Here is a 27,075-nt window from a genome sequence, read left to right on the forward strand (position 1 = left end):
ACCAGATATAGCTCTGATACTTGATCCTGCTGTTGCTCTAAGGGCTTATGATTTTTTACAGGATTCACGAAACATCTTGTTTGTTTTCTTAGCTAGTCACTGTTGTGATGCTTCATTTTAAGGCCACAAGACCATCTGCATCCTCAACATGACTCATATATCCATAACCTGTATGAAAAGGATTTCAACTTCATGCCAGCAATAAAAATCGATCACTGGAAAATGTATAATTTGAGACCCCATCACTGTCAGGTTAAGTGCAATAATCGGGTTCACTGCTTTCCAGTGCCAGCATCCTGCAGGTGCTCTGAAAGTTGGTACAGGCACAAAGCTACCATTACTCTTTTCTGAAACAAGTGACTCCTATCTTCTGTCTTCCTGCTCCTCTGTGCTGCTTATCCAAGAGTCACAGGTCATTAGGGTTGTGCTGTTATGGAGGTGGAAGTCCAGCTCTACATCACCCCTTTTTCTGATGATCCATTTGGTGCTGATACAGACATGTTGCTAATGGGCCCCTTTTTTGACAAAATCACTGTTGCAGATGCACATTCAAATCTCCATGTGAAATGCTTCCTGGCTCTGCTGGATGTCTGATGGAAAGGACAGCAGGTTAAATTTTCCTGAAATCCATGGCATTGGGCTTCCCAAGGTCTTCAGACTAACAAAATATTAACATTTTTTGCTTGACAGTGTCATCATACATCAGGGGTGAAATGTCTAATTTTAAACAGCATGTCGAGTAACACAGTAGACCTCTCAAGGCCTTGGAGACCTCAGTGATTTTCCTAGGAAGATACATTAATGATAAGAAAAGATCAAAATTCAGTTAAAATTTAGTTTCTCATGCCATATTGCAAGGTAGATCCAGGTATAATATGTTCCTGCAGGCTAATCTTTCTTTGGCCAGGAAGAAAAGCATGGAAAAGAGAGCCATCCTTGTGTCATTCATCTCCTAGCAAAAAAAAAACAAAAAAAACAACAACTACAACAGCATCAGGTCTGTAGACATTACTCTTCCACACCCATGACCATTCCTGGTGAGCTAATATGGTGAAGGAGTTGTACAAAAACGAATCTGCAATTTTTATGGAGAACTGCAGTGATGTTAATCAATCCAGTGTTCAAAAACATATTGCTAGAGTGAGCACCTCATAAATTTGAGGCCAGGTAACGACCAAATGCCCAGAGTTATGAGATGACAATTCAGAGGCTGACAACACCCGTAACAAATCAGGGTGCTAACTTGTTTCCAGGCCTGATGGTGATCAACATACCAGACCTTGAATTATTCCCATAACCTTTCCTCATACTGTAATTTGAGCAGCTAAAAACTAAAGAAATGACTGCATTTTACCCTACAAAAAACAGAATGTTGGCTTCCAGATGGTGTGATGCATTCACTTCCAAATTCAGCTGTTCCTCAGACAACAGCCACTAAAATCGTGTCACAACTGTACTGAAAGAAATGACTGTAATTGAAAAAGGTGACTTTCAAGGTTGTGTTCACCCACTGTTAATTCTTTTTTCCACTGCTGTCACCGCTTTGTTCAATGCCTGGGAGCGATTCCAATATCACAGAACAAAGATCTCCAGCCTTCTCACTGCATCTTTTTCCCTTTTGCTTCTTTAAAACAAAAAGGCCACTAGGTCTGGAGGCGCTGGGAGCAGAACACCAGCAAAGGCAGAACACTGCTTATGATACTGTAGAGTAGATACTCTAGTTTGAAGCTCTAAAGGGTCATAGCCCAGCTGCAAGAAAACGCAACTTTATCAAAACCAATCACAGCTGGGGAGGGGAGGAAAAACACATCATGCTCTCATCACAAGAAAAGCTACTTTGATCCACTTTCAAAACAATACAACAATCTCACTTGCAACTCTCATCACACAATGTACATAACTAAATATATTGAACAAACCAGACTATACTTGTCTTTCTCCCTCTCTCTGTTCAGCCCTTGCAAAGAAACATCTCATCAGTCCTGCTCTGTGGTGTCTGAAAGGATGTAGATTTTCTTCTCATAATTTAAAGCCTTGGAGGCAGTCTGCAGCTGTAAGAACAAGGCCTCCTTCCAGTGTAGGGATGATACAGAATAGACTCTAAGCATGGAGACAATTTTGATCCAGTGAACAGAGGAGACACGGGGAGCATGAGGTATGCACACAGGCCTCTTTCTGCACTTGAGACAGGGAAAGAGGCACAAAGGCAGCCTTGCTCCTAGTTCAGGGCTGCAAGCGTGGTAAGGATGTGGCTGCCTTCCAGTGCAGAATGGAGGGTGCCAAAGAGAGCCCTGGCCTCATTTCCCTGGCAGACTTCCAGAGCCTCTGAGATCGGGTACTGTTTATGGGTCCGTTGCCCTGATGAAACAAACAATTTTTGAACAAAGAGTCCCTGGCTGGTGGCTGCAAAGGTTCAAGGGGGCCCAGTTTGCTTGTTTCTCTGCATCTTTTCCACTGCAGCCACAACATAGTATGCAGCCCATTGGCATGACATGTCCACAGTGACTTCAAACCACGAGGGACATTCTTGTTGGGAAATCGTTCTGAAAGAGAGGAGAGAAATGTCAACAGGAAAGCATCCACAGAATGGACAATCAGATGGATGTAGCTTCAACGGAGATACAACCAAACAGCAACAACTTGTCAAAATGACCTTTTTCTTTCTGACAAGGGTCATTGTGGCTCATCTCCCTCTCCCCAAAAAATACAGGCTTGTCAGCATTCACTAGCCCAGAGGGGCAGGATGTTTTTCACCTGCTGGTATCCCATGTGACATTGTGTGTCTTTGACATGCATGGCACACATATCCATGAGCAAACACAAAGGGGAGTCTGTCACCTCACAACAATGCCCCTGAGGCCTCTGTGGAGTTCCTTGCCCTATAGGGGGCTTTTCACACCTAGACTCCAGGCTCTGCCCTCTCCTAAACTGGAGAGCCTCTAAGCAGGTTAGCAGCTCCTGCCTTTTGGCTCCCTGCTCAGCCTATTTGGATCAGCATCACCAGTCAGGGCCTTACTGTTTTCTTGGGATCCTTTTTCCTCTTCTTGTCAGAGGCATTGAGGTAGGCCTGCTCCCTGGCCCGGTATGAAGGGCCTCGGCTCAGCTCCCTCTCGCTGTACGGAGGCAGGGTGTCCTCCCCTTCTTCCTGCTCAGGTGGTGGTGTCTGCTGCTGCTGAGATGAGTCAGATTTGTAGGTAGAAGGTGGTGACCAGGCATAATACGTTCCCCCTCCTCTCTGGCTGGGCTGTGAGCTCAGCTTTGAAGGGGTTTCACAATGGTCACCGCTTTCATCATAGCTCCGGGACTTTCTCTCCAAGACGCTGCTGAGGTAGGAGTGATCATACTTCTGGCTCCCTCCGGGCGTCCGGCTCACCAGCCTGGGCAGGTGCTTCTCCTCATGGGCCCGTCTCCGAGGCGGGCTGTATGACCAGCCCCGCTCCGAGTCCGTCAGTGGCTCTCGGTTCCCTCTGCTGCGCTTAGTGTAGTACTCCTCCATGGAGCTATCCTGATGGGTCAACCCTCCACCACGGCCACTGCGTGACTCCGACCGCTCGAAACGCCGAGTATCCTGGCTGTCTGCCCGCCGGGCCCGCTGGCTGTAGGACTCTGCAAAGGCTGCCAGCTCGTCCATAGAGACGGCTGGAACTCCCACAGAGAAACTCTTGCGGGACAACATCTCGGATTTGGATCTCTGCTGGCTGGAAGAGAGAGAAAACGGTGTTAGAGGGTGGGAATCAGCTACACTCATCCTCTCGGGTGCCTTCACAGACAGTGGAAGGAAACAGGCACTGTTGGGACATGAATCATCTGACCTGCTTTCATCATCTCCTGTAGCAAGAGATGTATCGCATCCTAGAAGTGCCTACTTTTCTCTGCTGAATGTAAAGGCAGTCTATTGTGGATAGCTCAGACTCTACATGCCTACCCAAGATTAACCCCAGGATGCACGCCCCTTGTCCTTCACTAATCAGTGCTGGACTTGATTCCCCTTGCCCCCAGCACTTGCAAGAGCCCTTCTTGGGAAACCCAAGAACCTGGCCATAAAAACTCACAGGAGGTAAATTCTGAAACAGGTTTACAGTGAGTGAACTGGAACACTAGCCCAGTGTTGAGGGAAAGAAATCCCTGCCACTGCTTCTGGGAGACTAGGCTGCTGGCATATGAGGGAAAAGCACATGGCACCTCTCTTCTAGGTGCTAGAGTACAAGTGCTGTGATTCCTAATAAAGCACACCAGCACCAAAAATTGACCAAGAGATCAGGTACAAATCTGAATAGAGAACTATGGGAGCTCTGTTTCTCCTATTTATCTTGCTTTTGCATCCCACCTAGAATGGTATCAGTATCTAGCTTTGTCCAGCTTAGCAGGCTTTAAGCAGACTAGTGGAAATCAGATTCATGCTGTCCTCATCTAATGACATCTTCCCTTTCTATCTTTCTCTACAGCTGCAACCTCTCCATCTTGCAAGACTGGATGGGGGAAGGAGGAAATGGAGAAAAGCTCCCAGTACGTCTGTCCCTTCTCCTTTCTTTATCATTTTTATACAGCAGCCTCCAAAGACAGCACTCCCCACCTGTGCCGGAAGCTGTCCCTCTCATCTCTGTAATCAGAAATCGCCTGAGATCTCGATGTGCTGCCCCCACCGATGACTCCTGCCCAGTACTCAGAATCACCATCTAGGTCTTCTGCAGGAGGCAGAGGTTTCCTCCGTGCCTGGCGGTAGGACTGCCTGAAGTTCAAGTCATCCTCATGCAAAGAGCTGAGCTCAGAGACAGTGTTGTTATCTGCAGGAGAAGTTGTAGAAAATAAGCAAGACAGGCATCACCTAATAGCATATGTGAGGATGAGAGCACAGGAAGTCTGTAGTAAACCTGGCTACAGCTTTTTGAGAAAGAAGCTAAGCTGCTCTCCATTAGAAAAAATTCAAAATGGAACCCAAGGCTCTCCTCCAAATCCTTGTGTGATCCTGCCTAAGGCTCCTGGATCTCAGTTTGGAAATAGAGCTGCTGCCAAATCTACAGGTCTTCTGAGCTAGTAATCAGCAGCCAGATGGGATATTCCAAGGGTACGTCGAATGGCACAAGGTGCCTGCATTCAGACAGCTGAGTTCAGCCTTCAAGTAGAAATCCCTCCTCAGCCCAGATTCACCAACACGTGCGAGCTCTCCACCTCCCTGAGGTGGCACATGGTCACAGCAGTTGTGCCACCTCCCCGTTTCTTGGTGTGAGACAGGCTGGCTTTGGATTTGGTCTGATTTGCCCAGTTAAAACAAAAACAGCCCCCTCAAAAATAAAAAAAAATAAATAAAAGGATGTTTAAAAAGTGTAAGAGACTGTCTGAATCACTGTCAGTCTCTGCCTCATCAAGCACATTGACATCTGGAGGCCTGACACACCAATCTGGAGAGGTCTTTTTATAGTAAATCTTGTGGGTGGAGAAGACAGTGTACTAAGCAATGACTGTTTTAGAAGTACATATAATTTGTTAGTTATGCCTAATCTGTACAAAGCCTCAATTCAGTGTCATTCCCCAAAGCCCTTACCACCACTGATCTGAAAGATCTCACACGTCTGTTTTAAACGAGCCTCTACCACTGCTCGTCTGCATTAGTACTACATGAGTCGGGTGCTGCACGGAGGAACTGAGCCCCCGTCCTGCTGCTGTGCACTGTGCACAACACAGACACAGTACAAACAGCGGCACTGCAAGTCCTCCTCACAACCCTTCCTATTACAGCACCTCTGCCTCTTAATGCAAGGAAGATCCTCACTTAGGTTTGTACTCTGACACCCCTTAGCATTTTCTCAGCCTTTATTTATACAGCCTGCAAGAGACCATAGGAAAACAGAAGTTTCATGCAGATGCTTTCTTGTAGTCACTTTGCAGGGCAACAATCACTCCAAACGATCTGCACTGTTCCAGCCACGCTGCAGTCACTGGAGCCCATAAGACATAATTTCAATAAAATCATCCCTTTCCTATTTTGCCATGCTCAGAGTTTGGAGGCAGCCACGCTGTAAGACACGTAGAAATTCTAAGGGCTATATCGCCAATTATTATCACACCCCCAGGTTGTAAAAGGCTCGAGTACAGACCTGTCTTTTCAGACAATGATGATTCAAAAGTTCAGTGACTCAAGTTGCCAATTTTTGTAGTAGCTTGTGTTCCCCACACTTTGTTTACTCTATGAATTTGCAGAGTACTTTTCAGGTCAGTGAAAAAAAAAAATCAAACCATTCTAGTTCCTCACATCGCTCTCGCATCCTCCTTGCTGGGTCAAACTGAGCCAGCTCCTTCTCAACATAGTACAGCACTTTCATGGAGTCCCTCTCCTTGTCAGTCTGGATCCTGTACCCTTTGCGCACTGCTACGGAGAAATGAAAAACAATTAGGGAAAAATGCATTTAAGTTCAAGGAGACTTTCAGCCAATACTGCTTCAATAGCTGAGCTCTTGTCTGCAGGCAGGTAAGCTGCAGCCTCCAAAACAGTGAGTCAGTCCTTGCTTCAGGAGAAATTTGTCTGTAAGGTGGGATGTGAAATTGTGAGCAGCTGCATCATTAATAAAGTTTGCAGCAACAGCAAAAATGGCTTGTAAGTGCTCAACCTATAGGACCACATACATCAAGTGGTGACATTGCTGCAGTGATTCCACCTCCTACAGAAGATAGCAAGGAGAAAAGTAGCACTCATTTCCTTTCAGTGATACAGGAAGGATTTGTCATGGTACAAGAGAAACAGGCCCAGAAAGTCAGGCTGCTTCCATGCAGCAGGGGCAGCAAACCTGCAGGGGAAGCAGGTGGCTGAGCATTTGGGAGCTGTCAGTCAGCAGGACCAGCCCATCTCCCCACCCAAGGACTTCTGCTCACGCAGGTTGAAGAACATGTGGCAGAAGCTCCACAGGATACCAAAGGAAACAAAGTCCCGACACTGCTTTGGTATTTATACCAATTCCAATTAAGGGGCCAATCAGGTCATTGGGTAACTGGAACTGTTTCCTCTGTCGTTCTTTATGTTTTACAGAAAAGGTAGGTCTCACGCACGTGTTAAGCTCTCAATTGCTGGGATTACTCCATTTCCAGGGGAAGTATGGACACCTTTTTTTGGCTTTGCCATCTTTGTGTGCATAGAAAAGACACGCCTGGAGCTACAGCAGCTCTCTGGCTCCAAGCAAAATTTATGGCTAAACTGGCGACCTCAAGGCACGCCTACAGCTAGCAAGTAGAAAATATGCCTTTCTGGAACTATGAAGAAAATATGGTTTCTATTGCAGATTGTTTAGGAAAGGTCTCAGCCCAGAGCTACTCCAAGATGGACAAGAACGTGGGTCTAAGTCCAAAAGAGTGAACGTTCAAAGCCTCACTGGAGTACTGTCGTGAGGATGTCACTTATCACTACAAAATGAACCTGTCTGCCTTGCAAGGGGTTGGTACATTCCCCTGCACGAACACTGCAGTGTTGCACAAGCATACCTCTGAAGCACGATTTTAAAAAACAGCTGGATGGTGGTAATGAGCCAACCTGTTTCTTCTATGTTTTATTCCATACCTCGATGCACCATGCCTTAACATATGGGTTTGATAGTAACTGTATAGTATGCACTGTGTGGGTTGAACAAGGACTTGCTAGCAGTATTTTTAGGCACCTTCTGTCCTCAATGGCTTTGCATGTGTCTGTGCACTATTAAATAACCATGCTCTGCCTCAGAAATGGCTGTGCCATAGAAATGGGTGGAACAGTTCCTGTAATAATCCTGCACACTGCTGCAGAAGGAAAGTGCTTTACTGTAGGTTTTGACTGTGTGCATGTAAAGCAAATAATCAGATCTTGAAACATTTCCTTGTGTGTTTGCACTTGTAAAAGGTATTACAAGTTAAAATGTAGCACGGGTCTATCACAGTCCTGCTTTCAGTGTGTCTCCAGAACAAACCCAGATAGTTTAGCCAACAGCAGTCTGTGTTTTTATTATCACCACAAATGCACACCGTGTCTTACAGAACACGAGGAACCCTGCCTCTGCCTTCCAAAGCAGAAGGCCAGCATGACTCTCTGAGTGAGGCTGCCTCTGTGAGGAAGGGTTGGCACAGCGTGAGCAACAGCATGGCAAGTTCTCCACTTTGCCTCACCATTGTAGTTGAGCTCTGCTCTGATACAGTGCCAGGAAAGAGGCCTCATGCTATTCTTTCTACTATATGTCTCCTGGGAGCTCAGCTGTGCCACCACCTCATTTTTACACAGGCAACAACCAGCCATCAGCTGGAAATGACTCTGACCTACTAATAACCTTTGGGGACCTTGAGCAGCAGCTTCCAGACTCTGGCTCAGAGCCAGTGCTCATGCTGAGGCTGTGTCAAACATCTATTTGGGCAAAGTCTACAGCTCCTGAAAGTGATAGGAGAATTAGCTAGGTTTCATGCTAACTTCATGCTTGACTTGCTATTGCAGCCATGTATCAAAAGGAAAACTACTTTTTTTGTTAACTCTGTAAGCATCTAGAAATTAACTTTGGAATTAAATCTGCAAAGATGACCATGAGCAGCTCATTATAAGTATTTTCCATTATAGATAAGGCATATTTTGTCTCTAGGTTTATTTATTAAACACTTCCGGCAACAATTAAATCTCTTTATTATTCCTTTGTGTGAGAATCAGAGATGCTATTGCTTCTTCTTCATACCCTTCCTCTTCTACAAACTGCCAAAATCCTTTAATAAGGCCTGCATATTTTTAAGCCCATCTCAATTATATGGAAATGAAGACAAAGGAGTGGTGGTTTAACATCCCTGCAAGTCACAAGGAATAGAATGTTCTTCCCTGTTAATAGTGTATTTTCTTCTTCGGAGCAGTTTATGAATTTCTAATGTTTAATCTGTGTAACTACGGACAGCTTTTTTTTTAATTCTTCTGTGGGTGGAACCAAGTCAGACAAAACTGTAAACTGTTTTCCTCCCCTGAAAGGACAGCACTACTGTTTTTTCAGGCAAGCGTTGGGAATTAAATGATTTCTCATCCTTCTCATACTTCTACTTTTCATAGGAGAGGTCGGGAGTTCAGCTCTCGGATCAAAGACTTCCCTACATGCAAGGATTAGAGAATCTGTGCAAGAGTCTCCAGGCAACCATTACATTTAAAATAGGCAGAGCATACATCCTAAGTTCTGTGTTGCCAACCATAAAACTATGAGAACTGAAATTTCATTTTTCTGTTCAGACCTAAGTTTAGGACAGAGTTTTTAAGCTTCACTGGAGCTCTGTCGCATGGTATTTACGTAACTAACTGTAGGCAATTTTTAAAATATCCCCACACCTTAGTTTGCTCACCCGACCACCTCACAGGGGTTACCTACAAGCACAGGAGTTATCTAAGGCAAAGGCTGCCCTTTGCAGACTGGCAAGACAGGATTACAGAATCCTCCAGTCTCCATTCCACAGCACTTCTGATCCCACTGACCAATTTTAAATGAACCAGACAGAAGGAGGCTGAAGTCTCAAAGATACCAAGTTTTTTGCAAGTTTCAGATCAGACCTATCCTGGCTACATGGAAGATGCAGAAACTGTAATTAGTGCTTCTTCAGAGCAAAGACCTCTGTTACCCATTCAACCATTAACTGTTTTGTTCAGCTTGCTGTGTGGCCAAACAGCAAACACACAGTTTGGAAGAGCCACATAATTGTTTTCTCTTCTACCACATCTACTTAGAGGATTTGCTGGCATGATGGAGGAGCCTAAAAGGCAAGGAAGAGGATGCAGGTTGATACCAATCTTTCTTATCAGCACAGTTCTAGGAATGTACTTCATGCACAGCCCCCTGCAAGACAGGAGGATGATCCAGGCTAAGGGTTCATCCATACTACTACAATAAATACTAATTAGTAAAAATAAAGCTTAAGAAACTGTGCTTTCTCTCCACAACTGTTAAAACTCAGAGTAATAACAGAAGTATTACTACTACGGCAACACGTAGTATTACCTGTCAAATCCTGAGTTAAGGGCTTAAGTCTCACCACTTCATTTTTGGATTATATAATAAATGCATCTTTCTGTGCACCATGGATGCCATGAGCCACTCCATTTTGTTTCCAAACACGTCTATTGTTTTATATTCTGCATTTGTGCTCTGCTAGTAAAGCACAGCAGAGAAAGAGTATTGGGTCTGTGATGTGACTCTTTCAAAATCCCTCGGGTTCCTACAGTCAATGCCATGCTCTACATGCAGTGATGTTTAGCACAAGAGAAAAAGGAAAAAAAAAAAAAACACCAGGCTGTTATTCACTTTCCAAGAAAGATTTTTCAATTAGATACATTCTGCTTTGGATCAGTGACTGATGTATATCCTATTTCAAAATGTTGCATTCCAGGGCTCTGTTTTGATTTCTGTGGGGAAAAAAAAACTGCCTGACTGTTGAAGGAAAATACTTGTAGTGATTGTGGAAAGATTAATGCAATGACTGGGGCAGGGGAAGGCTGCAGAAGATTGTTCCAAAAGCTTAATTACTTGAGAATGCGAATGCTACTTGATCGTGTCTTTTTGGAACTGTCTTATCAACACAGTCATGAGTAAACTTAGCAATTGATAATTAGTGCAGTGCTTTAAAATCAGACGTGGCTGGGTCAATGGCAAACATACTGTTTCAATGCAGAGACTATCTTGCTAAGAGTTATTTCTTCTCCAGAAAGTTTGAGATCGGGCAACTACTCTGAACCTGAAATGCTTGATGTGGCTAAATACTTCATACATCCTGAAGGCAGCTTCCTTCATAACAGAATACAAGACCCTGCACCAAGACAGAGCCACTGTGCCAATACTCTGACATCAATCCCTAACTCCCTTCTAGTTAGAAGAATTCCATCACTCACTGTTCATAAATGAGAAGGCTAAATAAGCCAAGTGACCTACTAACTTCCATAATGTAAGGGAGTCTCAAATGTTCTTGGGTAGAAATGACAAAGTAGCATTGCTACAGGGACAGCGCAACATGCTACAGCACAAACTGCTGCGGGAGGGCAAGCAGTGCCCTACAGAGCAGCAAGAGCAGTTTACCAAGAAAGCAGAGCTTCTAAGGCATTGACTCTGAGAGGAAAACAGCCACTGCCTCTGCTCCCCTGAAACCATTCACCCTTTTTTACCCTTGCTCCCAGTAAGTAAACCGAATGCTGCAAATTACCATTTTGGTTTCCTCCGCCACTGTCACTTGGGGCCATGGGAGGTGGGTGTGACTTATCCATCAGCACAGCAGGAGATGGGACACCAGCTACAGGAACACTGGGGATGTAGTATGGACCTGGGATGGAGGAGACCGCAGGAGGGTACCCTGCTTTTGCTGCCTTGCCTGCAACATACACTGAGAAAGAAAAAGAACACCAGTCAGCATCGCACCAGCTTTCTCCAGACCCACATGTCACGTGACAGAAACCTGCAAACCACTGATGCTGGTGACACCCCAGCAAGAGACAACTGGACAAATGAAATGGCAGAGCCTCACCTGATTCTCTCCAAGCCTCAAAGGGCACAGGGGGAGTTTGAAAATGCATGTCTCAAGTGAACACTGTAAGATGTCCAGCAACTGAAAGACATCCAGCGTGTCTGAGACAGTACTTCTGCTGCCACAATTTAATGGCAGTTCAGCTTTTGAAATAACTGATGACTCAAGCTGCAGGAATGAGGCTCATGAAACTTGACAGGTCTGATTGACTGAGAACCTTACTGGGTTGCAAGGACTTTGCAGTGTTGCAGAGGGCAGCTGCTTTTCACTGTTGGGAAAACACCTCCCTGGATGGTCTTAGTTCTGCCCCCACAAAACTCACTGACATGATGACAACTTCGGAAGAGGAGCACGACACTATGGAGAAGCAGGCACAGCTGCCAATGTAGGGAGGGCTTGGAAAATTACATTTGTAATTAACTTGAGCGCTCAACCATTGAATAATAGGTCAGATGTTTCACTCCCCAGGAACTAGTTCTTCAGTTAGGCGAAGTGCTCAGGGCAAAGGAAGCAATATTCACAGATTCTCTTCCTGTTCTGCCAGGAAGCAGAAGAGGTAAGAAAGATCTGCACCAGCTTGGACGAGGTCACTCACATGCCCGCGGACAGCAGCAGGACTCGGGGCAGCAGGGGCAGCGGACGTAACAGCAGCAGCTGTGTGGACAGCACTGGCACCAGCAGATCCCGATCAGGAGGAAGAATAGAAATGCTCCCAGGATCACCAGGCCCACAAAGACCCACTCTGGAAAAAGAAAAGAGAAAAAGAAAGTTACAGGATTGCACATCACTGGGGAAAGGAATGGCAGTAACATTCTCCCTGTAGAGAGCACAGGGGTGGAACAGGCAGATGGGGCCTTTAGCAAAAGTGGGCTCCCTCCTGGCCTAGGACTGCATTGATACAGAAATGGCACACACAGTCAGAACCAGGCTACTGGAGCGTAGTCCCTTCCCGCCTGAGAAGGAGCAGCATGGTTGCAAGAGCTCTGTTTCCCCAGTATGAAATCCCTTTGTCCCAGAGCAGACCTACTGAATGCTGCAGGATGTGCTGCATTAGCATTTGGGTCTCATCTAAGACTCATTCTTCCTGCCCATGTTCATGCCCTGCTTGTGCACTTGTTCCCTAACTATATTCTAATTTTAATGGGACAAACGATGGTGAAAAGCAGGCTATAAATAGCCCAGTAAATGAGCCAGGCCTGCCCCTTCGCAACTAGGCCCACGCACACAATTATTCTTTTGAATGTGCGAACGAACATCCTATTCAGGCGCCGCAGCCAGCCAGGAAACCTAACAACCACCTTTTTTTTTTTTTTGTTATTTTTGCTAAAGCCTCAGATGAAGTCTGTAAAAGCAACGAGGTGGAAGAGCTGGCCACAAAAATCATGTGTTTTTGTCATCTCCGTTTACATGATGTCAGAAGTGGAGCAAGAAAAGAACCAGAACAAGACTGCTGGTAAGAGAAAACCTGCTGGGAAGGCCTCCAGAGGTTCCCAGGTGGTTGCCCTTGGAAAGCTGCGAAGAAGGCAAAGAAAGAAATGGTAGGGCTGCTCAGCTATGGAAAAAGCTTTCTGAACAGAATTCAAGTGTTCACTACAGGGCCTCCTGGTACACTGTTATTTAAGCTGCAGAAGGTTGCTACGATTCTTGTGAGCACAGAATCAGTGGATAAATGCAGTACCCCTCACCCAGGTCACTGAGCTGAAAAGGCCAGGAAAGATGTTCAGCTCAGAACAACCAAAATGCAAGATTTGTCTACTTCTTAGTTCTTAAAATGCAAAGACAAGAAATCTCATTTTTGATCTATCCAGAGCATTCCAACTGAACAGAAGTAAAATTGTTGCCTCTGTTGGCATTTTCCTTCATCTTTTTACAAATCGCTGCCTTTATTAAATGAAAGTTTTAATTTCAAAATTCCTTTAAAATTCCTTAAAAAAAAAGTCAGTGAAAGACCTGGCAATTACAAATCAAAACACTTCATTTCAGAAGTGTAAAGTGAAATGTTTTATGTTTTTTGCATACTTTGTTTTGCTCTTGGCTGAAACAGCTGAATTTCACTTAAATTTGCATTAATTTTGGTCCTTGTGGAATATTTTTTTGCTTAGTCTATGTCAAGAGAGAAAAAAACAGCTAATGAATAAGGGAATGGCTGGAGGGAAGCATTCATGAATGGAAAAGTAACAGGCGATAGGAAATTACCAGTCCAGTTCCTCAGGTACTGGTTCTAGGAACCACCTTATTGTTTTCCTGAATTACTTTGACAGAATATAAGAACATGCAGCTTGAGAGTAAGAGATAGTGAAACACAGTCAACAAAGACAAGATTGGAGGCTTGCCGATGTGACTCCCATCTTCAAGAAAGGCCGTAAGGAAGACCCGGGGAATTACAGGCCTGTCAGCCTGACCTCGGTATCAGGGAAAGTTATGGAACAGATGATATTGAGGGAGATCACACGACACGTGCATGGCAATAAAGGGATCAGACCCAGCCAGCACGGGTTCACCAGGGGCAGGTCGTGCTTGTCCAACCTCATCTCCTTCTATGACTGGGTGACCAGACAGGTAGATGAGGGAAAGGCTGTTGATGTAGTCTACCTGGACTTCAGCAAGGCCTTTGACACGGTCTCCCACAGTATTCTCCTAAGGAAACTGGCAGCCCGTGGTGTGGACAGGTTCACTCTTCTCTGGGTGGAGAACTGGCTGGAGGGCCGTGCCCAGAGGGTAGTGGTTAATGGAGTTAAGTCCAGCTGGCGTCCTGTAACGAGTGGTGTCCCCCAAGGGTCAGTTTTGGGGCCCATCTTGTTTAATATCTTTATTGATGACCTAGATGAGGGAATTGAGTGTACCCTCAGTAAGTTTGCAGATGACACAAAGCTGGGAGGATGTGTCAAACTGCCTGAGGGTAGGGAGGCCCTTCAGAGGGATTTGGATAGGCTGAACAGCTGGGCTGAGCAAAATGGGATGAGGTTCAATAAGACCAAGTGCCGGGTCCTGCACTTTGGCCACAATAACCCCATGCAATGCTATAGGCTTGGGGCAGAATGGCTTGAAGAATGTAGAGAGGAAAAGGACCTGGGGGTGTTGGTTGATGCTCGGCTCAACATGAGCCGGCAGTGTGCCCAGGTGGCTAAGAAGGCCAACAGCATCCTGGCCTGTATTAGAAATAGTGTAGCCAGCAGGAGCAGGGAGGTGATCATCCCCCTGTACTCAGCTCTGGTACGGCCGCACCTCGAGTACTGTGTTCAGTTTTGGGCCCCTCACTACAAGAAGGACATTGAGGCCCTGGAGCGTGTTCAGAGAAGGGCAACAAAACTGGTGAGGGGCCTGGAGCACAAGTCTTATGAGGAGCGGCTGAGGGAGCTGGGATTGTTTAGTCTGGAGAAGAGGAGGCTCAGAGGAGACCTTATTGCACTCTACCACTTCCTGAAGGGGGGTTGTGGTGAGGAGGGGGTAGGCCTCTTCTCCCTGATAAGTAATGACAGGACGAGAGGGAATGGCCACAAGTTGCGCCAGGGAAGATTTAGATTAGACCTCAGGAAGCATTTCTTTTCTGAAAGAGTGGTCAGGCACTGGAATGGCCTGCCTAGAGAGGTGGTTGAGGCACCATCCCTAGCGCTGTTCAAGAAGCGTCTAGATGAGGTGCTAAAGGACTTAATTTAGTAGTTGGGTAGAGATAGTGATAGGAGGATGGTTGGACTAGATGATCTTATAGGTCCTTTCCAACCTTATGAACTTATGAACTTATGAACTTATAAGACTGGGATGTCTTGCAGCAAGGGCAAGTTGTCCTTGAGCCTACAATAGCAATCACGAAACACAGTAATATGCTGACTTTCAAGGTATGCAACAAGAATTGCAGGGTTGCATGTTCAAGGACCAAGGACAGCTTCTGCATTGATGAGGACCGCATTACTTGAAAACAACCAAAAAAGAAGGGACTAGTCCACCACAGGACAACTGTATGATGCTTACGTTATACATCCACAAAAAAAAGCAGAAGTAATCCAATGCCCCATAGAGGAAGAATTTTCAGGAGTGTTCAGGAATGCTTTTATACAAGGACTCTGTGCAACTCCATCTGAAATTACTGACATTATACAATTCTGGTCATCTTTGTAAATGAAAAGATTGACTCAGGCTGGAGCTGATGCAAAGCAAAGATTCAAGAGCGATGAAGGGATCTGACAGCCTGCCTTGCACAGTGAGAGCAGAAGCTTGCTGCATAAGTCCATCAAAAACAAGGCTGAGAGCAGGCATACCGGCTGCCTGGAAATATGCTAGGAGGAAAAATAGGCATTACAGTTTAAGGTCCTAAATAAACAAGCGTAAACAGGCTGTGAGCAATGCAGATGGAAGCTAGCAGCAGTGTATCAAAGGAAGACATCCAATGGGAAAGAGAAAGGACAAAATTAGGCTACTCTTAAATTTGCTAAGCTTTTGAGAGTCATAAAATTACAAGGTGCTTAGGATAACAAGTAAGATAGAGAGCCAGACTACTTTTTCCAGTCCTGTGTTTACTAATCTATGCCACTCTGAACAGGAAAACAGCTCAGAGGCTTCTTTTATCATGTTCCTGTTGAAAAACAACACTGCATGATGGAAGTGGCCACTACACAATGAAGAGCAGGTGTCAGTTCTCCAGAGCTATTAGTGAACTCTTCACTAACAAAAGATAATATGACGAAAGCCCCGGAAGAGGAAAAAAAACAGCAAGTTTACTGTAGTTGTCCTTCTGAGAACGTTCTAGGAGTACAAAAAGATGTCTGATCAGTACCTGCTTTATGCACTGCAATATTTTCACTCAGCACCAGAAGATATTTGAAATCCGGTCACAGGGACCTATGAGCTAGGATTTGATCTCGCAGAAGTTAGACCATTTGCCCCTGTGGTAAGGTCAAGAAAGCAGTAGAGGAGCTCGCTGGCTCCTCCTTAATGCAAAAATCTGAAGTTCAAACAGCTCTACCTTCAGTTCCCTAACGCTTGATGTAACACCCATTACCTTCTCTAACAGCTCCTCCAGAAACCATTGCATAACCCTGAGATTTAAACATTTACCAAGCTGAAATGCTATGTGGCCTCACTGTCTGAAAACAACTGGCTTATGTTTAAGAGTATCTGATTTTGTTTACTTAGATGATGTGTGATTTGCCACTGCCTTTTATGCTTTCTTGTTCATACACATGCAGTGGGGGTACCAGAGAATTACCTGGTCAACCCATAGGAATTTTATACCCATTCAGTAAGACTGTAATCAGAGAAAAATAGTGTTAAGAAACAGAGAATCAACCTCTACCTATGCTGAAAACATCAATCTCTCTCCTGCCACAATGAGCTTCAAAGGAACTTTAGGGTTACTTCAGAGATGGGGGAGTTATCTGTCTTCTCTCCATTTGCATCTTTGGGACAGCTTTGAAAATAGCTGCACACATTTAGGTGGAGATATATTTTTGCAGACGTGTGAAAGAATGCCTTCTTGGGCACTGTCGGGGGATGATCATGACTCTAGGGCTAAATGTTCCCACAGCTCTTCCCTTTCAAGGACAATGTGTTGCTGTTTCTTCTTTAAGGAGTGCTAGAATTGGCAGCTCTTGTTAGTATGGCTTGTGAGGGATCTGTCATGAGCATAGAGCTCTCACAGCTGGTCCAACCACCTGGTGTTACCTAGATAATGCCCTGACCACGTAACACAAGAGGGACTGTACCACCAACGTGGCACTAGCCAGTGCTCTATTGCTAGCACCTCCTGTGCTACCATCTGTGGTGATGGCTGTATCAGCACACGCAGCACAGAGCTAAGCAAGGAAAGCTCCTAGCGAGCTAGAGCTGCTGACATACAGAGACATATGGGCACATGAGGCTTTCAGGGTCTTCATAGGCTAGAGCAGTGTTACCTTTGCCTTAGCAGAGAGCTTGATACAAAACCTCTTCTGAACAGTGCTGGAATTTCTGCTGTCACACTGATCCTGGCAGGGCATTAACATCTCTATGGGTCACCTCCCTAAATGCCTGTTCCTCTCCCAGGTCCCAGATGCACTCCTCAGTTTTCAACCCAGCACACATTCTCAGTAAGCAACAAGGTGTTTTTTTCTTTTCTTCCCCAGATAAAATACACATGAGTGAAATGCACACCACATACAAGATGCTGCAGAAGGATAACAGACAAGATGACAGAATACTGGGTAGTTAATGGGTGAAATGGCTGAATACCTGGCATAATCTCCACAGCAAAACTGGGCAAGAGATCAGCAAGCAGCCCTGTTCTGCCTAGAAAAGACAGAAGGAGGAGAACAAGGAGAGAGGTTACTGCAAGAAAAACACACTTCCCAGCCCCTGCCTCAGCTTCCAGCCCCCTTCCTCATCAGCCCACTTGCACTCCTGTCAACCACAAATGTCACCACAGTCAGTGCCTGGTGTCTACCCCTGCACCTCTTCCATTTCTCTGGCCTTGCACTTTGTCTTCATCAGCAGAGCTGCATCAGGAGGAATAATCTGGAGAGGAGTTGCTCTGATTTAGGCACAAAATGACAAGAATAGGGAGGTCTCCTTGGCATAACTACAAGGCAGAATCTTGCTGGAGTTATATGCTCTGCACACACAAAAAGCTTCTGGACATGCACAACCACCCTCAAACAGAAGAATTTTGTTTACTTTAAAATTATACAGATGTAGTTTAAATGGTGTGAAACATCTTTAACACAAGGCCCTTGACAAGTCAGTTTCATGTGTTCGACACCTGTGGGTGGAGCTCTCCATGTGGGGCTCTGCAGCTTCAGAGACAGCTCCAGGAAAGGAGTCTTGAAGTATGACTGCGAGTATGTGCTGTTTATTTCACGATGCACAAGCAACTCGATGAGACTGTATGAAGTCAGTCCTCAAGTGAAGCAAATTAACCAGGGAAGGATTCCTATACAATGTCATGGAATCACTTTGCAAAAGGAAAACAAAGCAAACTAACAAAGAATTTGATTTTTAATTTATAAGTGAATACAAAAAAATCCAGGCTCCGTGGCAGCTTGAGGCCTATTTGTTTTGGCACTGAGTGTCTGGGATATTTCTAATACACAGCAAACATCCTACACAGTGTTCAGCTAATTTACACACATCTATGCATTGGCAGAACATGACCGTGTGCATCTGTGCTTTGTGCTCCTTTAAACTGCACCAGGTTTGTGCTTGGCTTTTTAACTACATATATAAGGTAGGAGAGTTGCACTTGAGAGAGATGTGTGTTGTGGATGGACAGTAGCAAAGGGTAGCTAAGGACTAGCCAGTGCACAGGCTACCCCACACATACTTCAGGTCCAGCACTAAGCAGCGTTCAAACACAATGATGAATTGGATCCCAAGTTCCCTGGTCTCTAAAAGATTGCCACCCTCCATTTTCCTTAAATGCTTCAGCAGAGCTTCAGTATATACAAAAAATCCACCAGGACGCCTGCTGGAGCCATAATAAACATCCTCTGAATGTAGGCAGTGCTTTGCAAACAGTTGCAACTCATCAAAGCTGTCTAGTGCTAACTGTAACACCATCATGGGTGCTCCTGAAGCCTTAGCAAAAGATACAATGCTGAGCATTCAGATAGTTGTTTCTCATTTACTACTTTGAAAAGGACTCCTGCCACCAGCACACTGCAATATTTTCATCTACAAATAGTTTCAAGACATTGATAGCAGAAAGGATCTACTGTCCAAACTGCTCACAGCTAGCTCATTATACAAAGAACTTATGTATGTTTTCTTCTCTCTAAAGATGGGCGTGCACGTAATACATGCAGGGTAGGTCCTGTGTGTTACAGTCCAAGACCAACAGCAGGCATCAATGGACAAACAACTAGAGGTGAACAGCTAATGCAAGGCCGTTCACCTTGCAATTCTAGTGGTAAGGTAGTGATAGCACCATAGAGCAGAAGCTCCATCTCTCAAGTCCAAGCAGCCATGCCTTGTTTTGAACCTACCCTGAAAGTTAGTGAGGCACTGGAACAGATTGCCCATAGAGGTAGTGGATGCCCCATCCCTGGAGACACCCAAGGTCAGGTTGGACAGGGCTCTGAGCACCTGATGGAGCTGTAGATGTCCCTGTTTATTGTGGAGGAGATGGACCGGATGGCCTTTAAGGGTCCCTTCCAACTCAAACAGTTTCATGATAAAAGCCTCAATCAAGGGCTTACAGTGCCTAGCAATCTTCTAGGGGAACCACACACTCAAGACAGAAAAGCATTCCCTAAAAACAACAGTACTGTGATAAAGAAAACCAAAGCAGTTTTCCTGTGCTACCTATATCAGGTCACTGTTTCCATCTGTGCAGCCTCAGTCCTGCTGGGGAAGTTGCTGTCCCAGTCCTGTGGGCACTACTGCTACCTGTTAGGGATACACAAAATCCTCATAGGAGGGATGCCCCTCTGGGTGGCTATGTTCCCACCAGCTTCCACTACATCTCAGCACTCCCTGTTTCTCTCCCGGATGAATTCCCTGATAATCCTTCCCCCTGCTGCTGCTCTGCTCGGGGCCAGAAAGGCCAGGCCTGACCATAGGGCAGGTTGCCACAGTGACGGGAGGCTCCAGGTGGTGCCCCTCACAGAGGCTGACCTCCCTCAGCACCAGCAGCAACAGGCATCCAGGAAGGGACCACAGCTGCTAAGCTACAGCATGACTCCATCCACAAGGACTATGTCTTCCATGCAAGCTCCCAGCACTAAACTCCCTGCAAGCACCATCAAATGAAAGAAGGAACAGAGAATATAGAGGACCGTTCTGTTTACTAGGGTCGTCCCAGGCAGCTCTGCTCGAGCCAAGACCTTGTCCTCATGCGAGCACAGATCTGGGACTTGTTCCCATTTCTGTTCCCACAGTAGGCACTCACACACATCAGGGCTCAGCCGGTCCCAGCACAGAGGCAGGCCACCAGCCCCCAGCCTGCCACAGCACAGCACAGCAGGAGAGGTGGAGGAGGGATGGGAAGGGATAGCTGAAGGGTGCAGAGCAGGTCCTGATGGTGTGGAGGTACAGAGGTGTGGGTGAGGACAGAAGTTGATAGGCAAGAGAAGGGCAGGCTAGAGTAGGAGGACACAAACAGTAGTGAAGCAGGGAGAAGCAGGAGTCAAGCAGTTACTCAGCAAGAGTCTGCATTGAAAAGACGTGAAAATAATGAGGATAAGTGCTTAGCCAAAAGAGAACAATGGCAGGAATAAAGTAGGCGCAGGTGCAGTCAGAAGCACAGCAATTGGGTAAATATGAGAACATGGTAAATACTGGCTCCTGCATCAATGCAATTCGTATCTGGTAAATGCAAGAATAACCAATGAACTGGCTTCCTGCTGGGGGCTGCCTCTGCAGCTCCACCTGCGGCTGCGGGACCACAGGAGGCAGCAGCTGGACAGGAAGCAATTTCTCCCTCAGAGGCAGAAGGATCTGCCAAGCTGTGCCACAGCCAGAGGCCGTGGCACAGGACACAACCCCAAGGAGGCCAGAAAGCACCAGAGGGGAAGCGTGGCACTTATAAATCCATCGCTTTTCCAGGGAAGCTGCTGTGAGATTTATTGGGACAGCACGGCTCTCTGCAGCAAGTTCCTCCGCACTCGTCTGCTCTCAGTAAACTTCACTCTTCCTTCCCATCCTTCCCTTCCTGCTGCCAACTGGAGGGGGAACAGTAGCAGCCCTTCTTGGAGATCAAAGTTTTAGCAGGGAACAAAGACCTCCAAGGAGGCTGTTGCCATGGCGACCTTAGTAAGGGAGGCCTTTAATCACACCAGCCTCCTTTGTGACCAGCATGTGGCTGTCGCTGGCAAATAAGAAGGAAAAGAGGGGTATAAAAACCTAGGCAACAAGTAGCACTCCTAAATGGTGTGAAATAAAGAACTAGGAGTAGCCTGGCCTGGGACAAGCAGGAGAGAGAGGATTGGAGCTGATTACAAAGAAGGCAGTGCCCAAGGAGGACTGCGCTGGGGGTGGGGAGGCTAGCAGCCTTCCTGGTATCCCTTTGCCAGCTTTCCCAGCGCTGTGCCCCTGCCTGCTGGCACTGCCCACCCTCAGGGTCAGAGAGCCCTCGCTATGAAGGTGCCCACGGACACCTCCTGGCTGAGACCTGGCCTTCTCATCCCCAACACACGGCTGGCAGCACTGTGACCAAGTGCTGGCTTGGATGCTGCCAGAAACCTTTCTGCCAAACAGAGCAAATCCAGAAACAGCCCTCTCATCAGGGAAAATTCTGCCAAGAACTTTTCCATCTCCAAAACCACACCAACTTTTATTACACGGTCTCTCCCGGCACATAACCTGCTTATATTTGTATCAGGTATTGAGTCATTTTTCTAAGTAAGAGCCATCTAATTAGCAATGCGTGCCATACACATATGTCCCAGGGGAGATTTATCCTCTCTGAAAGCTGATGCTCATCTCTATTAGCACATCAGGTACTGTGCAATATGCAGCACATATTTGTGTCTACATCTATTCCTACCTACAGGTATTAGACATGACAAATTTTGGTTTTAGACTATGAGTACTGGTTGGTCATACAAACTGCCAAAGATCTCAAAGATGATAAGTGGCCAGGAGCATCTCTCGTATGAGCAAAGGGTGGGAAACCTGTGACAGCTCAGCACAGAGAAGAGAAGGCTGAGGGGAAGGATCTCATCACTGTTTATAAATATCTAAAGCACAAGGAGTCAAGTACATGGTGCCAGGCTCTTTTCAGTGGTGTGCAGTGACAGGACAAGGTGTAACAGGCACAAACTGCAGCACAGGAAGTTCCATATAAACACAGGGAAGAACTTGTGAGGGTGACAGAGCCCTGAAGCAGGCAACTCAGAGAGGTGGTGAAGTCTCCTCTGGAGATATTTCAAGACCTGTCTGGACACTTTCCTGTGTGCCCTGCCTTAGAATTTAGCATGGGGGTTGGACTGAATGATATTCAGAAGTCCCTTCCAACTCCTATGGTTCTGTGATTTCAGTTTACCCATCAGATAAATTTTTAGCTTAATTTTTCTTAATTTTTAGAAATTAAGAAAAACTCATGGGCTAATTGAAGTTTTTTGTATTTTTTAAATATAATATTGTAGAAGCTGAGGCTAAAGCCTCTACAAGATCAATTATAATGTAATATTTCACTAATATATCATTGATGCTGCACTGCCTGCTGAACTGGTTGGAGAAAAAGTAGGCAACAGCTGTTTTCAAAACACAAAGTTCACTAACCAAAGTATCAAACCAACAACTGAAATTAGCAGATCACTTTGCTGCCTCTCCAAGGAACTTGAAATGTTCCTGGATTTTAAGCCATTGTGTCTTAAAGCATGTCTCTGGAAGCATTCAAAGCCAAGCCAGATAGGACCCTAGGCAATCTGATCTAGTGGGTGACTATCCTGCCCACAGCAGGATGCTCTGTTATCTTGTTATGCTTTCTATCACATCACAGGTCCCTTCCAAGCCATTCTGCATCTAAACTATGCACAGTCTTGTAATGCAAAACATTCCTGAGCTTGCATAGACCTATGCATTTCATGGGAGCTGCTGCACCTGGCTACACTTACACCACTATTCTATAGGGTAACATGTTGCCTGGGAAGGGAGTTTTGCAGTGCCCTGCACCTGACGTGCAAATTCTGTCTCTCAGGTAAACTTAGTAGGTTCCATGCAATTAAGCTTGACTGCTTCCTGATGTGAGCTGAGTCACCTAGGATGGAAAGCTCCTGATGCTGTGCTTCTGATTTGAAGGTAACTCCAGGCACCCTGCATCCATCCACTGGTGCACTTGCCATTTCCTTCAACAAAAGCTGCACTGAATGATTTTAATAAAGACCATGGACATGCTCATATAAAAAGCAGTGCACAAATGCTATGAATAACGATGTGATTAATAGCAGTGTATGTTTCAAGAACCAGGTCACTCAGCTGCTAGTGAAGAGACTGTGAAATTTAGGATTCAGCTTTTTTTGGTTTAATCATATATCAGTTTAAAAAAACCAAAAACAAAAAACTATGAAGTTGCAAATGGATTCACTAGCCCAGCTGTAATGTCAGCAAAGAGTTCTAAAATAGCAATAAGATAGGAGTGTGGAAAACATTGTTTGACTCCTATTCAATTGCTAAGCTCTAAATCACTAATTAGCAAAAGTAGAGTTCATACCATTTCTAGCAGGTTAGACTCTGGAGATTCCAAACCAAAATACAAATGTTTATTTAATAAAAGTATAATACCTTAAATTGAAATGATTTCCTTTCTCTACATTACGTTCACCCTCTTCCTGTTCCTGAGGCACAGAGGTTACTATACTTTTTCCCTCACATGCACTGATTTCCTTATAAAGGGTTGAAGTCCCTGACAAAGCAAAATCTACTGAACAGTTTTTTCAGCAAAGTATATAAGTACATGCTTAACATCAGGTATGCTTTATAAATCCTACCAGCTTTGCTGAGTATGATTGGATGTACATAAACGCTTACATGTTTTTCTGAACTAGGCTTGAAATGAAGATAGAGCATGGGATTCTCTGATGCTACCCTATAGCTGTCCAGATTGTGCACATGCCAGTGTGATATGTACACGTGACAAAGCTCAATACGCAATCCTATCATGGCCTAGGTGAACTGGCAACAGAGACTCCTTTGGAAAAGTACAAAACAAACTCAGAATTGCAGGAGTCTCAGCATTTTTTTTCTCTACAAAAAGAAAGGAATATCGTAATTTAATCAGGCATGGGATTTGGCCCAAAGTTATGACAAAGCAGCTTTTGACCAAATTCAATGTTGTGTTTCACTGTGTAGAAGCACCATTCCCTACATCTCAGTAAGTTTCTCCTCATGTACTGTCACTACCAATCAGTATCTACCTTTTGATTCTCCAACCTTCAAGGTTTCTAAATGATGACAAGCAGCATCTTTCTCTAACCTAAATGCACTTTACATCTTAGCATTAACAAGAAACCAAGAAACAACCAGAAATGTTTTCTTTTCTGTTCTGATTTTTGTCTCTGTACTCTGATTACGTATATCTACTCAAAATTCTAATCTAGGCATAAACCATGCAGAAGCACACAAAGTAAGCAGTGTAAATAACATTTGAAAGACCATGGCAAGCACAGAGCAAACAGTAACGTGTGGTAGGAAGGGCAAAGTCTGCAAGAGGCACTATCTCTGCTGCTCCACTGTCTCTAACAAAGAACCCAGGTTCCACTCAAAGAGCAGCAAAAAACCCTCTTATCACATATCCCCTAGGACTACTCAAGTTCTCAAATCTACACCTATATCACTATCTCTGCAAGTCACCAACATCTCATGGAGCAATGAGATCATACACACACACACAAAAAAAAAAAGTCCTAGAAGATTGCAGAATATTAAGGAATATTGTATTTCACCACTGGCAGCCTTCTCCACCCCATCTTCCTCTAGCTCCCTTCCCCTCTGGGGAGAAGTAAAAGAAAAAGAAGAAAAAAATGCCAGTACAGGTAGGAGAAGACTACAGTGTGAAGGAAGGAAGATAGGTGGGTAACCTGGACTCACTCTGAAAGCTGGAAGGTTACCTCTATACACATTACCCATGAGAAGAAATACACACAAGCTGTGCCAAACAGCACGAGGCAGAACAAAGTATGCCCATAGTGAGTATGCCTTTATGCTGCTGCCAAACTTAGCAGAGGGATGTGCAACAAGCAAGGTCAGACCCAAAGGCTGTCACAAACAGAAAATGAGATGCAGTCAAGATAACACAGCCTAACCTCCATGTCTCTCCCAAGATAAACACAATGAAGTGCAGTCAGAGGGATCATGAGGCCAGTTTCAGAGAAGGGAATTTCTCTGTTCTCCCTCCACCCAGTCTTCCGTACGTGCTGAAAACCAGATTCTTCCCGTTACCATGGTACTGCATCATCACTGGTGTCTGAACACAATCATAGATGCAGATAAGACACCAAAAGAAAGGTGAAGAAAGGACACAGTTCAGCAGTCCACCATCACACAGTTACAGTTTAGACTATTTAATAGCTACAACTTCACATGGTAGAGACCCCCACACAAACTAACACAGGTTACTCTTGGATCTGGTATTAATTAGTATATGACACATAGTCATAGTGTAGGTTTAGAAAAGAGAATTAACATTTGTTTGAGAGATCCATTCTGTCACCTGACTGACATCTGAAGGGATGAGTAGAGGAGATGGCACCATCCCTAACCCAAACCATTCAATCTGCTTTATTTCGCAGTGATATTTTGCAGCTCTAAACATAAATGTCAAATTATCACCTGAGCCTTGTTGGTCTCACGTTCTACTGTATGCCTTTAGGTATCACAATGAACTACAGGCCCAAGCTTTCTAATGTTTCCTTCACAGGATGTGCACGTTCTGTGAGCCCAAAAACTCATACAAACATGCTGACCAGTCAAGCATATACTGGTGTCAGCAGATCTTAAGGCAAGTAGAAAAATCTGGAGCAGTACAGTACTACAGCTGGCTCAAGCAAACTCTACAAACACCCCCAAGAAGTCCAACTCCACTAAGCATTCCTCCTATAGCTGGAATGGGTGCTTTCTTTTGAATTATAAAGTCAACTGGACTGCTGAAGCCATAGCTGAAAGCTCAACTTGCAAACAGGTAAAAACCTGATTCTGTTGGCCACACTGCACAAGGAGGCCTAAGAGATGCACACACAGCCCATACTGCAGAGAGGACAGGTCCTTTTAATGGCAGTACTAGCTTAGACCTGATTGGGGTGATCATAAAACTGTACCTCTAAGTGTGTAAGTCCAAGTAAACAGGAAGAAAAATATCCCAAATTGCCACTCTCAAGCAGATAAACACAGTGCTCCTTGGCATTCACACAGCTCAGAAAAGTATGACCAAGGGAAGCTTAAAAGACTGCAAACACATATGATTTGATGTCTTCTGAGGGAAAGACTTGGTCTCAAATGTTCACTTTGCTACAAGTTTATTGTTTTATGCCTTAAAAATAAGGGTTCTTGCTTCCTCAAGACCAGCATTTTCTGTAGTCATTTACACCTGTTTGATGTGTGAGCAGCGTGGGCGTAAACATTACTATTCTGGTTTGGCAGCACTTGCCACCCACTTTGCCTAGGTGTGAATGACTGCACAAGGTGCAAGGCAATGGTGAAGGCACTTTAGGGACTGTTTTACATAGATTATACACCCATAGTAATATAGTGCACAGATATGTGGAGGGAGAGCAAGAGAGCAGAAGGAAAGACACACGAGCTATCTGCTGAAGATGCAATCTGGCAAGAAAGCTTACCAAGTACAAGCAGCTCCACTGATTCTTCATTCTTGCCCTCCACATCATCTGGTGTGATAATAAGGCAGTAATAGAGCCCACTGTCTCCCCACATCAGCTTCCCAATCTGAAGGTCAGCATCTGAAAGTCAAAAAAGAAAAGTCAAGGTTCCCCTCCAATGCCAATTGAACAAGTGAGTCCACCTTCAAGTCTCAAAACCAATTCATTTCCTTACGATGGGTGGTTAACCTTATCCAGAACATCCAAGAACTCAGGAAAAAGTGGAACAAGATCAAGACTCTGTGGCTGTAAGTGGCGACACAGATAGTGCCACAGAAGTTCATTCTGCAAGTACCAAGAGCAGAAAAGGTAA

The 27,075-nt window shown here is 45.1% G+C and overlaps 1 protein-coding gene across 6 annotated transcripts in view; it reads right to left on the reverse strand.

The window, feature by feature from the left end:
- Positions 1-1,815: 1,815 nt before the first annotated feature.
- ILDR2 (immunoglobulin like domain containing receptor 2) overlaps positions 1,816-27,075 on the reverse strand; it is a 34,893-nt gene continuing 9,633 nt past the window's right edge. For 4 of the 6 annotated variants that reach the window (XM_065741910.1, XM_065741911.1, XM_065741909.1 and 1 more), the window contains exons 3-10: positions 26,724-26,843; positions 17,686-17,742; positions 12,077-12,223; positions 11,164-11,340; positions 6,251-6,367; positions 4,574-4,784; positions 3,017-3,698; positions 1,816-2,543 (exon numbers count right to left, since the gene is read on the reverse strand). In XM_065741910.1, the coding sequence (XP_065597982.1) occupies positions 2,508-2,543; positions 3,017-3,698; positions 4,574-4,784; positions 6,251-6,367; positions 11,164-11,340; positions 12,077-12,223; positions 17,686-17,742; positions 26,724-26,843 (1,547 nt within the window). In that variant the 3' untranslated portion in view covers positions 1,816-2,507. The remainder of the gene's footprint in view (positions 2,544-3,016; positions 3,699-4,573; positions 4,785-6,250; positions 6,368-11,163; positions 11,341-12,076; positions 12,224-17,685; positions 17,743-26,723; positions 26,844-27,075) is intronic. The other 2 variants (XM_065741908.1, XM_065741907.1) reach the window with 2 other exon arrangements.

This window comes from Cyrtonyx montezumae, unplaced genomic scaffold, assembly GCF_038088225.1.
Source record: "Cyrtonyx montezumae isolate F1298 unplaced genomic scaffold, pur_monq_1.0 scaffold_3, whole genome shotgun sequence".
In the NCBI taxonomy this organism is placed as follows: Eukaryota; Metazoa; Chordata; class Aves; order Galliformes; family Odontophoridae; genus Cyrtonyx; species Cyrtonyx montezumae.